At 36.7% G+C, this 14481-nt stretch overlaps 1 protein-coding gene across 1 annotated transcript in view; it reads left to right on the top strand.

The window, feature by feature from the left end:
* CCDC15 (coiled-coil domain containing 15) overlaps positions 1 to 14481 on the top strand; it is a 61495-nt gene that overhangs the window by 9134 nt on the left and 37880 nt on the right. Inside the window, exons 5-11 of the mRNA XM_082845453.1 lie at positions 2984 to 3097; positions 7342 to 7464; positions 7722 to 8225; positions 8805 to 8927; positions 9167 to 9289; positions 11153 to 11227; positions 12135 to 12257. Of these exons, the coding sequence (XP_082701579.1) occupies positions 2984 to 3097; positions 7342 to 7464; positions 7722 to 8225; positions 8805 to 8927; positions 9167 to 9289; positions 11153 to 11227; positions 12135 to 12257 (1185 nt within the window). The remainder of the gene's footprint in view (positions 1 to 2983; positions 3098 to 7341; positions 7465 to 7721; positions 8226 to 8804; positions 8928 to 9166; positions 9290 to 11152; positions 11228 to 12134; positions 12258 to 14481) is intronic.

The raw sequence follows: 14481 nt of genomic DNA, 5'->3' as shown, positions 1-14481 counted from the left end.
TTTTGTGGCTGTAGAAAAGTCTAACACACTGAAAAATCAATATGTTATCTTTTGCAAATAAACTATATTGTACTTGGATAGAATTCAACTTTGGGTAGATTTTTATGGCATTAACATACATTTAAATACATAGGTATTAGGCCTCCATGGCAGTACAAGAGGTGAAATTCTATAAATGTTAGATCTCATCTGTAGTCTTTTCCCATGACCTACATGTTATTACCACATTGTTTCATTTATATAGTTCCATATAAATTCCTAATTGTCTGAATAAATTAAAAAGAACTGAAGAAAATATGAACAATGAGTGGGGAACAGTATCACAGTAGATATCTATATTTGTCAAATTTCATCCTACATATTTGTTTGAAGTTTTACATTTTAATGTATGATCAGTGTTTGCATTAGATTTTAAGATTTAAGTCTCAAAATTTGTTTATTTAAATCTCAAAATTTGTTTATATAGTACATTTTAATTTTATTGGTCAGAACTACCTTTGCTTATTGATAGCTGGGTTTTCTATGTAATTATATAATAATTTATTTCCATCAGGGAGGTTTTAAGTCTTGGTTAGCGATTCAGTGCCAGTCTTTGTTGATAACAACAGCTACAAAGGAATGAAAATTGTATCTAAGCTTCTAGTACAGAAAAGACTTTTGGGGGAGTTCCCTGGCAGTCCAGTGGTTAGGACTCGGTACCGTGGCCCTGGGTTCAATCCCTGGTTGGGGGACTATCACGCAAGCTGCATGGCACAGCCCCCCAAAAAGAAAAAGAAAAGACAAGACTTTTGGTCAAATTTTATGTTTTGAGTAGTTACAAACACAACATGTATATGTGTTTAAACTTACATATGTAAATGTATATGTATATATATACACATACAAATGCATATATATACACACACAGTCACCAATATATGTAGTGATCACCATTATCTTACAATAAGAGGAACGTACTTCTCTGCCTGTTCATTTTACATAATTTGATTTTTACCATCCTCCTGTCTTCCGTGTTTTGTTTAGTGCTTATTAACATTAACTTTGGTCTTTGTATTAGTTTCCTGTGGCTGCTGTAACGAATTACCCCAAACTTAGTGGCTTAAAATGACAGAAACTTATTCTCTTACAGTTGTGGAGGCCAGAAGTCCAAAATCAGTTTCACTGAGTCAAAATCCAGGTGTCCACAGATTCTAGGGAGAATTTGTTCCTTGACTCTTGAAGCTTTTGGTGTCTGCTGGCATTCCTTTGCTTGTGACCACATCAGACCCATCTCTGCCTCCATCTTCACATCACTTCTTCCATATGTCTGATCTTCCTCTACCTCTCTTATAAAAACACTTGTGATGGCATTTAGTGCCCGTCTGGATAATCCAGGATTATCTCCTCATCTCAGGATCCTCAACTTAATCACACGTGCAAAGGCCCTTTCTCCTTATAAAGTAACATTTCAGGGATTAAGACCTGATATCTTTGGGTGGCCATTATTCAGCCTACTACAGTCCTCATAGCAGGTCATTGAAAGGATCTTTGGGTTGATTTGGTGAAGGGTTTTGATAAAGACAGAAAAACTGAACGTAATGTTTAGTCCAACTGCTGGAGCAGTTGAAATATCCTGCTTAAGGGACTAAAATCAATCTGCGACTAATAGGGGTTTGGACTTGATGGAAAATGAAGATTATGTACTCTTATTTTAAATCTGTTACAGCAAGTATTTTGCATCCTTGGTCACTTTATGCAGGGCAATAATGTCTACCACACTTGGCAAGGAGTAAAAATAAGCATGTTCATGGCTTTGTATTTTTTCATAACTTCAACTGCAGATATACTATCTGTTTTTGCATTGTGATTAACTCTATCTTGACCCCTTTAGCCACTCTGCACTAACCAAATTTAGAAGTCCTCCTCTTAGTAGAATAAAGAGTAATGTTTCAAGCTGATTTCTCTGGCTAGAGGTATAGACCTTCTAGAAACAAGGACAAAACAGAGGTGATAATGCTGTAAGGAAACCGGGCTGTTAGCAAGAGAGTGTTTTTATCTCTAGGTCACTATTAGTAAATATCATAAAGTATTTGTAATTTATATCTGTAAATCACAGTCATTATTTCCCTTTAAGGGAGAAATGATGTCATTAAACTTTCATTGGATGGGTTAGAACTGGTCCTGGCTTTGCCATAATTTCACTGAGTAGTATAGGGATGTGCTTTTCTGTATTTTCCTTAAAGGAACATTCTATGCAGATATGTGAAATGTAAAATAGGCTGTGTGCTTCTCTGAAAAAGAAGTCAAAATAGATACTTACTGAAATTGCTAGGTAGAGATAAGGAATGAACACAAAATTAACATATTTAATATTAATATTTATTATCAATTGTTACCTAGAGTACCTGAAACAAATTGGTCTGTTGACAGGTTTGAATTTGTACTCTAAATTAACTTAGGAAGGCTTCCTGGAAGAAGAGACATTTGAGAAAAGACTAAATAACTATAGTTTTCAAATGTTATGGGTGAAGAAGAGACTCATATAAATAGGAAAAAAGGATTTTAGGGGGACTAGGAATAGAGAGTCTTCTTACAAGGAGTGATAAAAGTGATCAGGCATGCAAGGACCAGTTGAAGAAATAACTCTTTATTAAGAAGATGGATAGAAGGTAAGGAATGTGTCTGCTCAGTAATTTCCAAATTGAGACTTATAGGTTCTAATATTTTTGTGTACGTACTTAATATAAAGCCTACATTATTAAAAAAACAATTTGAGTAACAGCACTTAAATCAAGTTATGAAATACAGTCTCTTAAGATAATGAAAATAATGTTGTAAATACACTTATCAGCAGATCAGAAAATCTCCTTTCCAAGTAATCCTCTTGTCTTAGGTCTGGCAATTTTTAATAATAGGGGCCTGTTTTCCTGTTGGAACACTTAGTGAATTTGGTATTAAGACTTTAGCCTGTTTTTCTTTTCTTTTTTTCCCCTTTCTTTGGCAGCTTAGTCAAACCATGAAAGAAGCACGTCAACGGCTGGCATCATTTAAAACCGTGAATAAAAAAAATGCATCGGTGTTTCCAGATGATCGAAAGAAAAACTTTCCCACCCAAGAGGTAAATTAAATTCTAATGAGCTGTTTCTAAAAATACAGATAAAAAATAGGATAAAGATTAATTTACATCTCTACATTATTTAGACCTGAAAAATAATTGGAAATAACCTTAATTATCCAAAAGTAGGGAGCGGTTTAAAAGTTATGATATATTCGTTTATAGCTATTATCAAAAATATCATGCTTTCAAAGGGTATCTGAAGACTAGGGAAAGTGTCTGTGATATAAAGTTAAGTGGAAAAAGTAGGATATAAAATTAGATACAATGTAAGCTCAATTAAAAAAATTCATTCCATAAATATTTATGGGATGTCTACGATTGCCAGGCATTGTTCTAGAAGCAGGACTTAACAGTGGTGAAAAGGTAGACAAGGAGGTCCTGTGTTAGTAGGGAAGTATATAATAAATAAGCAAATAAATACAAAATATAATTTCAAATGATAAATGCTATGAAAAAAATAAAGCAAAATATCGAGATGGGGAGAGAATGCTATGAGCACAGAGAAAGGCCTGGAAAGAAATGGACCAAGAGGTTAATACTGATTATTTCTGGATAGTGTTATTACAGGTGATTTTTATTTTTTTCTCTTGGTTTTCTTTACTGTAGAAATTTTCCATAATGTATATATTTTATTTTTTAATCAGGAAGAAGTCAATACCATTATTTTTCAAAAAGAAAGAAATTCTTTTGATTCAAAATATAGAATAAGTTTAGGGTGAATAATTGGAACCTAAATATGGAGTTAGACTTAAAAGAATATTTAAAGCTATGCTTGTAAAATTGCATTGTTTTGGTGCCTCCTTATTTCCATGTTCACAAATTTGGATGTTAAACCCATGTATTTTCCTGTGTTTACTTAATTTTAGCATTAATTTCAAGTTTTGATAGGCAGCATCAGTAAAATGGCTCATTAATTAGTCTTTTTTTACTCTTTTTTTTTGGTACCATTAAGAACTCTGTCTCTTGCTTAGTTCTTTCTCAGTTTTGCTTCCTAATTGGTATTTTTTTACATTTTCCTAGATTACATATATGTTTATATTTTATTTTTGTATTTTTTCCTTAAGTATCTCTGTGCAACCATCAAAGACATTTGTCTCTTATATGTTTGCAGTTGGTAGAATACTAAGCTATAATACCTTCCTCTTCAGCGATAATTAAGAAATTTATAGTTAAATATAAAATACAAGTGGGCATGGGTGTGCCTACATATGGCATTCCATCTTAGATGCATTAAGTATGGTTACCTTTTTCTAGGATTGCCTTGTTGTGACTTAAGACTCTTTTGAAACTAAATTCTTGACTTAGTTTCTTGACAATTTTCATACCTCTACCACGGATTTGGCAGTACTATAGTTTGGTCCATAAGACTGACTTCCCGGTACTGCTCAAAGGAGATGATTGAACACATTTTATTTAAACCAGAAAAAAAAAGGGTTATCAGAGCCTAGAGACTGATACTTCACATTGTGTGGAGCATGTTCAAATCTTTCAACTGATGTTTTTCCCAGAAAGAGTACTGTTCCTAGGCCTGACTGAAATAATTCTCCAGTAGAAGGGAGGAGGATTAAGTCTGAGATGACATCCTTGTGTAAACCAGTTTGATACGTCAAAGGTGCCATTTAAGTGTAATTCATTATGATGTTGATGGTGAATTCAGGCTAGCTGCTTGCTTCCCAAGAATGCATGTGTGTTTTTCAGGTAAAACATCACAAACAAATCTACTCCATATAATTGAGAATGATCTAAGAAATTAGTGAAACTTTTCTTATCAAGTACGTAGTCTTTCCCTCAAATCTGAACAGTTTTCTATCCATTCAGTTGTGTGAAGGAGGAAGCTGCCAGTCAGAGAGGAGAACAATCTATAACCCAGTTGAACTCTGGTTTCGTATTCTTGTTAGACTTATTTTGACTGACATCTGGTTGTTCCAGATTTAGAGATAAACGTAGAAGAGATATATTTGCCTTGCCCACTGTTAGATCACCAAGACAAAATTGTAAGCCTTCTGAAATTGTTACTGGCTAGGATAGGGGCAAATTATCATTTATAAAGTTAAAATATTCTCCTACCAGGATCAACTCCGTGCTTTGTGACCACCTAGAGGGGTGGGATAGGGAGGGCGGGAGGGAGACACAAGAGGGAGTGGATACGGGGATATATGTATATGTATAGCTGATTCACTTTGTTATACAACAGAAACTAACACAACAATGTAAAGCAATTATACTCCAATAAAGATGTTAAAAAAAAAATTCTCCTACCAGGAATTTCACTTCCATATGTTTGATATGTAAGTGACTTGTTTGTATACTTGAAATAGAACTCAATATTCTGTATTAGATTACCATAACCTGCTAGGATTGCTCCAGATCTTTCACAAAAACTCAGCTTAGTGTCATGAGCATATTGCTTTCTCTAGACCATTTATATTTGTATTAATTTTTCTTTTTTTTCAGAAAGCACTTTGTAGGAAACCATCATTCACCAGGATAAATATAGGGATAAGAGGAGAAATGCCCTTTGAGGTCCATCAAGGTCTTTTAACTCTTGTAGATTACCAGAAATTTATGGAAGATCAGGCAGGGAAATGTAAAGAGTAGAGGAAAAAAGATGCCTTGTTAGAACTATCCACAGCTAATTAAGGATGGGTTTAAGTATTAAGATTATAATGCCCAATAGTTATTTTTTTCTAACAGTTCTATTAAGCTATAATTCACATACCACACAATTCACCCACTTAAAGTGTACAGTTCAGAGGTTTTTGGTATATTCACAGGGTTGTGCAACTGTCACCACAATCTAATTTAGAAGATTTTCTTCACCTCTGAAAGAAACCCCATACCTGTTAACTGTCACTCCCCAGTCCCTCCCTGTCCCTACCCCCAGTACTAAGCAACCACTAAACTACTTTCTGTCTCTGTAGATTTGCTTATTCTGGGCATTTCATATAAATGGAATAATATAATATGGCGTCTTTTGTGACTGGCTTCTTTCACTTTGCATAATGTATTCGAAGTTCGTCCACATTGTAGCATGTATCAGTACATCAGTATGTCACACTTAGTATATCTGTTCATCAGTTGATAGACATTTGTGTTGTTTCCATTTCTTAGCTTTTATGAATAATTGTGCTATAAGCAGTTTTTACATGTTTTTGTATGGACATTCATTTCTCTGGTTGTGGAATTTCTGGGTCATGTTAACTCTATGTTTAATATTTTGAGGAACTGCCAAGGTTTTTTTTTTTAATTTTTAAAAAATTAATTAATTTTAAAATTAATTTTGGCTGTGTTGGATCGTCATCACCGTACTTGGGCTTTTCTCTAGTTGCGGTGAGCGGGGGCTACTCTTTGTTGCGGTGTGCAGACTTCTCATTGCGGTGGTTTCTCTTGTTGCGGAGCACAGGCTCTAGGCACGCGGGCTTCAGTAGCTGTGGCTCGCGGGCTCTAGAGCACAGGCTCAATAGTTGTGGTGCACAGGCTTAGTTGCTCCACGGCATGTGGGATCTTCCCAGATCAGGGATCGAACCTCTGTCTCCTGCATTGGCAGGCAGATTCTTATCCACTGTGCCACCAGGGAAGCCCCTGCCAAGGTGTTTTCCATCAACAATGTATGAGGGTTCCATTTTCTCCACATTGTCTTCAAAACTTGTTATTGCCCATCTTTTTTATAGCCACCTTAGTGGGTGTGAAGTGGGATCTCTCCATACTTTTGATTTGTATTTTCCCAGTGACTAATCATCTTGAATATCTTTTCATGTGCTTATTGCCCATTTATATATCTCTCGTGGAGAAAATCTGTATTCAAATGTAGTGCCGTTTTTAAACTGAGTTGTCTTTTTATTATCAAGTTATAAGAATTCTTTATATGAATACAAGTCTCTTATCAGATACTTGATTGCAAGTATTTTCTCCCATTCTCTGGGTTGTCATTTAACTTTCTTAATGCTATCATTTGCAGCACAAAATTTTTAGTTTTGGTATAGTCTAATTTATCTGTTTTTCTTTTGCTGCTGTGCTTTTGGTGCAGTATCTATTAAGCCATTGCTTAATCCTATGTCTTCTAAGAATTTTATAATTTTATCTCTCATATTTAGGTCTTTAATCCATTTTGAGTTAATTTTTATATATGGTGTGAGGAAGAGTTCTAACTTAATGCTTTTGCATGCATTCTTGTTTCTACCTGTAACAGATACATTTGGTTGGTTTTTTTTTTTCTTTTCCATTTTTGTTTGTGTGTTCTTTAGGAGCCTGACACTGAGGAATCTTCATCTATTATGATAGATAAGAAAGGGAAAAAGAATTTGTCTTGGGGGGACCAGCAGGATCTCCTTTTTGAAGACAAGGATACACCTTTCAGCACAGTTCAGGTAAAGCAGAGTGAAAGGAGATAGTGTAATAGAAATTAAAGTAATTATGATTTGGACTAGAGATGCCAGTATTCTTGTACTGGTTTGAGACTGTAGATTTAGGTTCTATTGAGTTGAGCAAAGACTGTAATTTTGCATTTTATTTTAGTAATTTGTTTGACTACCGTATCCTTTTAAGATTATTCTAGGAATCTCGCAGAAAACCCAGTGTTGCTGCTGCTTGGCATTCTATATTTGATGTTTATGTTCACTTTTAGAAAGTACAATTCAAAAATCCATTATTTGCTGTGATGGAAGAGGAAGAGGTAAAGCAGTTACATCAGGATGTTCTGCCAGAAACCCAGGATTATCTTCCAGAAGCCCCAGGTGACCTGTTGCAAACCCAGAGTGATTTGACAGGCGTCTGCAGTGTTGAGCTGGAAGCCCAGAGTGTTGAGCTGAGGCTCGGTACCCAGGATATCAAGCTGGAAGGCCAAGCTGTTGAGCCCAAAGCCCAGGCTGTTAAGACCAAAACTCAGAGTGTTATGCTGAAAGATCAGAGTGTTGAACTAGAAGATGGGAATATTGTTTTGGAAGTCCAAGATTTTCTACTCCAAAACCAGGCTTTTCTACCCACAGACCAGCATATTCTTCCCAAAGACCAGAATGTTCTACCCAAATGCCAGGACCAGGATTTTCTACCCACAGACCAGCATGTTCTTCTCAAAGACCAGAATGTTCAACCCAAATGCCAGGACCAGGATTTTCTACCCAGAGATCAGGTAAAATAGAGTGGAAAGGAGATATAACAAAAAGAAATAAGCTCTTTAAGGCTTGTAGTGGGATTTGCAAGGACTATATTGCAGCTGATTTGGAGAGCCATAGTTGGAACAAAATAGTTCACTGATGGATTTATCAAATAAATGTCCAGGGTTCTTATTAAGTGTTAAAATATTGTCAGCAGCATATTACCCCTGTCTGGACAATTTGCTTTTTAAAAAATTTTCTTCATTAGGGAAAGTATTTCTTGCAGCCGTCATCTGTTTTGAGAGCTGAAAGATGGGAAAAAAGAGTGGCCCACAGTGTCCAACAGTATTTTTTACCCAGGTTCCAAGGTCAGCCCTCCACCAGAGATCAGGTAGACCAAGAGGAAGAAGAAAGGGATCAACAGGAAGTAAATTACTTAGGGTTGTGGCTGTGTTTATGGGGAATAGAGTATAGTGTGTTAATTTATTCTATAAGATGTTCAATTAAACTCTGACCTCAGTTAACTCCTGAATTCTCAGTGCAACCTAAAGTATTATTGATTAACCTGTCTTTCTTAACTGAACAATTGCTATTTTATATTTGTTCTTTTTTAGAAAGCAAATTTGAAGCCGCCAGCATTAGTTTTGATAGGTAGGAGTCGGGAAGAGGTGCTTCCTCTGGATGTCCATCAAGATCTTCTACACAGGCGTCAAGATCAGGCCTTCATCAATGGCAAGGTAGAGCAGAAAAAGGAGAGGGACCATCAGGAACTGCATTGTTTGGGTTTAGTTTGGAACTTTCCAAGATTGTTCTTAGCTAGATTTCAAAAAGTATGGTTTTCTGTTTTATTCCATAATGTTTCACATTATCTGGAGTTGAAAAAATTACTGTAAGGCTCCCAATAGAGCCTAGAATATTATTGCTATCATGTTACTCCCACTGAACAATTTACACTTTATGTTTTCTTCTCTCTTAGAAGGTACGCTTCAAGGAGTCATATTGTGATATGACAAATGAGAAAGGGAGAGAAGACTTTTCTCTGGCAGGTTATCAGTATCTGCCTCCTAAACTTCAGGACCAGGCCTTCATCAGAGATCAGGTAGAGCACAATCAGAAAGAGATAGAGAGGAAATAAAGTAGCTGGATTTCATACATTTTCAACAACTGGTAATATGAAATATAGAATCAGATCCTTGTTCAGTGAACTGTATCAGTCAGATCAGTTCTGTCATTCAGAAGGATGATAAATCACATTCATATTCGTATTGTGGAATCAGACTATTTTAATTTACTAAGATTATGCTACAACTTTTGCTGAAGCCCACATTATTACCACAAGCATACTGCCCTTACGTGAATATTATAGGAAGAATTAGCAGATCCTAAATTACTTAAAATTTGGGGGGGGGGGTTGTCAGACTATTCTGTACATGTTTGGGGATTAAAAATTAAGATCTATAGAGTTGGGGTAAAAGTATAACATCCTCGTTCAAACCAAAATGTATCAGAATAGCCTCATCTGGTGCCATTTCCCTGGAGTTCTCACTGAAGCCTAGAGTATTAAGGTTAGCATGTTGCCCTGGTTAGACGACTTGTTTTCTGTTTTTGTTGTTTCTTTTGAACATGTTTCTGAAGCAACTGTCATCTTTTATGAGAGAAGAGAGAGAGAGAGATGAATTGAGTCTGGGGTGTCATCAGAATGTTAAACCTAAAATGCAAGACCAAGCCTCCCCTAGAGAACAGGTAGAGCAGAATACAGTGAGAGCACTGTCTACTTTCTAAAAGAGTAACAGATGAAATTTCTTAAGATTTGGGCTGGAGCTTGCCAAGCTAGCTAGTATGTAGACTACATAGAATTAAAGCTTCTAGAGTTAGGCTAAGAGTATGATGTCTTCATTTATTTCAGAATGTGCCAGATCTAAAGAGACCAGGTGAGGAAGCATACCTCTGTCATTTGGGTTAAATAAGAGATAGGTTTTATATAAAGTTGATTGGTTATCCGTAAATTGTTCTTCTTAAACTCAAGTCCTTCAGCAAATTTGCCTTTTGACATTTAGTCTTATACATACTGAAGGAATTCTACTCTTGGCCATCTGAAGCAGTACACCAAAGCCAGACATCAAATTTGCAAACCAGTTATGATGAAGGAAAAAACAAGCTGTTTGCCACTCAAAACATCCTAGACTTCACCACTTCTAGTATTTATGCATGGAGTTATTGGAGACATCGAGTAGGAGTACTTTGGGAAATGACACAGCTTTTTTCCTGGCTTTACCTGAGAAAATGCTAGCAACATTATAAAACTATTGCCTTGTTGCCTTATCTTCTTCGAAATGTGTTGTTGAATAAAGAGTTGCCCCATGCAAAAAATGCAAAAGAAAAAAAGTGCCAGAATAATCTGGGATTTGCTTCAAAATACTCCAGGAAAGAAAGTGGAAGAAGAGATGGGTGAAAAAACATGATGTTGCTGGGAGGGACAAATTGGGAAATTGGGATTGACATATCACACTACTATATATAAAATAGATAACTAATAAGCACCTACTGTATAGCACAGGGAACTCTACTCAATATTCTGTAATGGCCTATATGGGAAAAGAATCTAAACAAGAGTGGATGTATGTATAACTGACTCACTTTGCTGTACACCTGAAACTAATACAACCTTGTAAAATCAACCATACTCCAATAAAAATTAAGAGAAAAAACAAAAACAAAAAACATGATGTTGCTAATTGTCGGTGCTGGGTGATAGGTATCTTGGGACTTATTATACTAATTTTTTCCCCACTTTTATGTATGTTTGGAAATTTTATATTAAACACACACATGCACACCTCTAATTGTTATATTACCCTCCCCTGGTATCATTATTTCAGAGTTGTCACTGAAGTGTACAGTATTGTCACTAACCTATAATTTTTGCTTAGACAATTAGTTTTGTGTTTTGTTATTCCTTTAGAACAAGTGTATCAAGCAGCCCTCATCTTTTGAGAAATGGGAGGTTGAAAGACGAGTTGCTTCTGAAGTGCCATCGGTATGTTTCACCTGGTATTCAAGACCTAGCCTCTCCCAGAGAATAAGTAAAGCAGAATATAGGGAGAAGTAAGTAACAGAGAGTAAATTCCTTAGGTTTTGGTTCAAGATTGACAGGGCAAAGTAGTAACTGTTTCAGGGGTTTAGTGTTAAGGTCAATAACAATGGGCAAAGATATAATGTCCTCCTGTTCTGTGACCATTCTGCCCTGTTAAAACTACTTCTGGCCTCTTCACTAAAGCTTTTACTATTGCCCCTGGCATGACGCTACCACTTGGACAATTGATGTTCAGTGTTTGTTTTCTTTTAGCACAGGAACTGTGGGCAGGCCTCACATAATATGACAGATGAGAGATGGAGAAAGGAGTTATTTATGGAGCACCATGAATATGTTTTACATGAAATCCAGGATCCAGGCTCCACCAGAGAGCAGGTAGAGCAGAGTACAGTAAAGTGTAAGCAGCAGAAAGTCAGTTAGTTAGAGTTTGATATAGACTTGCCAGAGCTATGCTACCAACAACAACGATGATAGTGTTATCTCTTATTAATATTATCAATAATGTTATTAATATTATTAAGACTAACAGCTTAAATTCATTAAGCATTTACCATAGCCAAATGGTTCTAAAACTTTGTATCCATTGTCTCATTTAACTCTCACAATTACCCTGGGAGATGGATACTATTATTATCCTTGTTTTATGGCTGGAGAAACTTCGGATTGCTTCGCAGATACAGTTAAGATCCATAGTAGTGGCGAGAAGTGTAATGTCTACTTTTATGCCGTAATATATTAGACTATTCTGACCTATTTAGATTACATCAGGGGTATCGCTGCAGCCTAAAGTATTTTTACTACCATTACGTCACTGCTCACGCCATTTGGGGAATGCATTTGTATCTTTTAGAGCTTACGCTCCATACGGCAACCATCTGCTGGAACAGCTGAAAGATGGCAAGCAGGTTTGCTTCCGGCTGGCCGTCAGCATCTTCCACCCAAGCACCAGAGAGAGGCTCCCAGCAGCAGACAGGTAAACCAAACTGTAAAGTATGAGCCCTGGAGTTTAGATAGGGTTGTGGGTCCTACTGAGCTGGGAGCAGTAAGGCTGAGCAAAAAGCCGATTCTGGGTTTATTTCATAGTGTGTAAAACCTAAGATTACTCACCGAAGCCTAGGGTATTGTCAGGAGCGCTTGTTGCCTATTGGAAAAATTGTATTTTTTACATGTATGTTCTTTTATTAAAGGTGTATTTCTGGTGGCCCTAGTCTTCTATGGTGTGAGAGGGAAAGAAATAAGTGGTTTCTGGGGGGAGGGGGAGGGAGGATCTTTCACCAACAGCCAGGACTAGATCTCCATCAGTAACCTGGTAGAGCATAAGGTAGGATCACCAAGAAAGAAACTATTCAGAATTTGGGCTGGAGCTTGTTAGGGTTATATTGCCTAAGTTTTGGTGTATTGATTTAAGATCTATAGTTTTTCAAGAAAATGTCACAGTACACTGGCCTACTAAGATTTTTCTATGACTTAACTGAAGTCTAGTTTATTCCCACTAGAATTTTACCATTGTCTGGATAATTTCTGACTTGTGGTTTCATGTTATTTTAAAGACAGAGCCTTCAGGCAACCAGTGTTGTTAGAATATATGAAAGAGACAAAGAGAAATTTCCTCTTGGCTCTTTTAAGAGAGCAGAAAGAAAAGGAGGCATAAAGGCAGAATTATGGATTTGGGCTGAGGTGTTTAGGACTAAACTGCAGGTCCTTTGTTATTTTTGGTTTGGGTCTCTTAAGATTGGTCTAAGGGAAGGCTGTCATGTTTTCTTCTGCATCGCCGTTTACATATCCTGAACTATGCCAGGCCCTTTTCTACTTCAGCTCTTTTGCTTTTTTTTACCCCTCTGCTTGGATAGTCTTCTCTTTTTTCTTCACAAAGCTGGTCCCTTCTCATCCTTCACGTTTCAGCTTAAATGTCACCTTTTTAGAAAAGACTGCTCTGACCACCTTATCAAGATTAACGTTATTAATATTATTAAGACTAACAGCTTAAATTCATTAAGCATTTACCATAGCCAAAATGGTTCTAAAACTTTGTATCCATTGTCTCATTTAACTCTCACAATTACCCTGGGAGATGGATACTATTATTATCCTTGTTTTATGGCTGGAGAAACTTCGGATTGCTTCGCAGATACAGTTAAGATCCATAGTAGTGGCGAGAAGTGTAATGTCTACTTTTATGCCGTAATATATTAGACTATTCTGACCTATTTAGATTACATCAGGGGTATCGCTGCAGCCTAAAATATTTTTACTACCATTACGTCACTGCTCACGCCATTTGGTGAATGCATTTGTATCTTTTAGAGCTTACGCTCCATACGGCAACCCTCTTCTGTTTTTCCTCTGTCCCTGCATTCTGTTTGTTTCCTTCTCCATAAACAAGACAGTTTGTAATTATTTACTTATTTACATGACTTCCACTAGTCTATAAGCTTTATGAGGAGAGGCACCACACTTGTTTTGTTTACCGGAGTGTGGACAGCATTTAACATGGTGCCTGGTACCTGCTGGTTTCTTGCTAAATTTGTTTAGAAAGAATTAGTCAATCAAACACTTATTGAGCACCTGTTTGATGTTAGCCATTGTTTAGGTTCTAAATATCAAAGATATAACTATGAACAAGACAGAGCACTCAAATTTCAGACAGTCTGAAGAAGAGAGACTGACAAATAAGCGATAATTCTGAAGCAACATAATTAGTGGTAGAGGATGCATAGGGCATTAGCTGAGCACAGAAGAGGGGTACCTAATCCTGACTGTTTAATTGAGGGTGCAGCTTTGGTAGTCAGAACCTCTTCTTCTTGTCCTTCTGCCATACCAGCCCTGAAAATCCTCAACCCTGGATCAGTCCTTTCACCTTTTAGGCTCCCAAATAATCCAGCCTTATTGGAAAAAAGCTCTTTAATGGTGTAGGTTTATACACATTCATCCTTACGGTTTATAGTCACAGCTGGGTCCCCAGTGCTGCCTAGCTTTTTCCTTACTTGCCACTTGTCCGCTCCCTCACCTATGGCCCACACTGATCATTCTAACCCTTAAATACTCCTTAAAGTTCCTGCTGCACCCCCATACTCTCAGACTTTCGATAAAAGAAAAAGTAGAAGCCATCATGCAATAACTCCCTTGACCATTTACTTTTTTGCCATTCTTACCTGTTCCTACTAATCTCAGAGGAAGAGATGTCTTTCTTTGGATCC

The sequence above is a fragment of the Leucopleurus acutus genome (assembly GCF_964270905.1).
Source record: "Leucopleurus acutus genome assembly, chromosome: 8".
In the NCBI taxonomy this organism is placed as follows: domain Eukaryota; kingdom Metazoa; phylum Chordata; class Mammalia; order Artiodactyla; family Delphinidae; genus Leucopleurus; species Leucopleurus acutus.
Note: the sequence above shows the minus strand (reverse complement) of the source record. Positions and strands in the feature narration are given on the sequence as shown.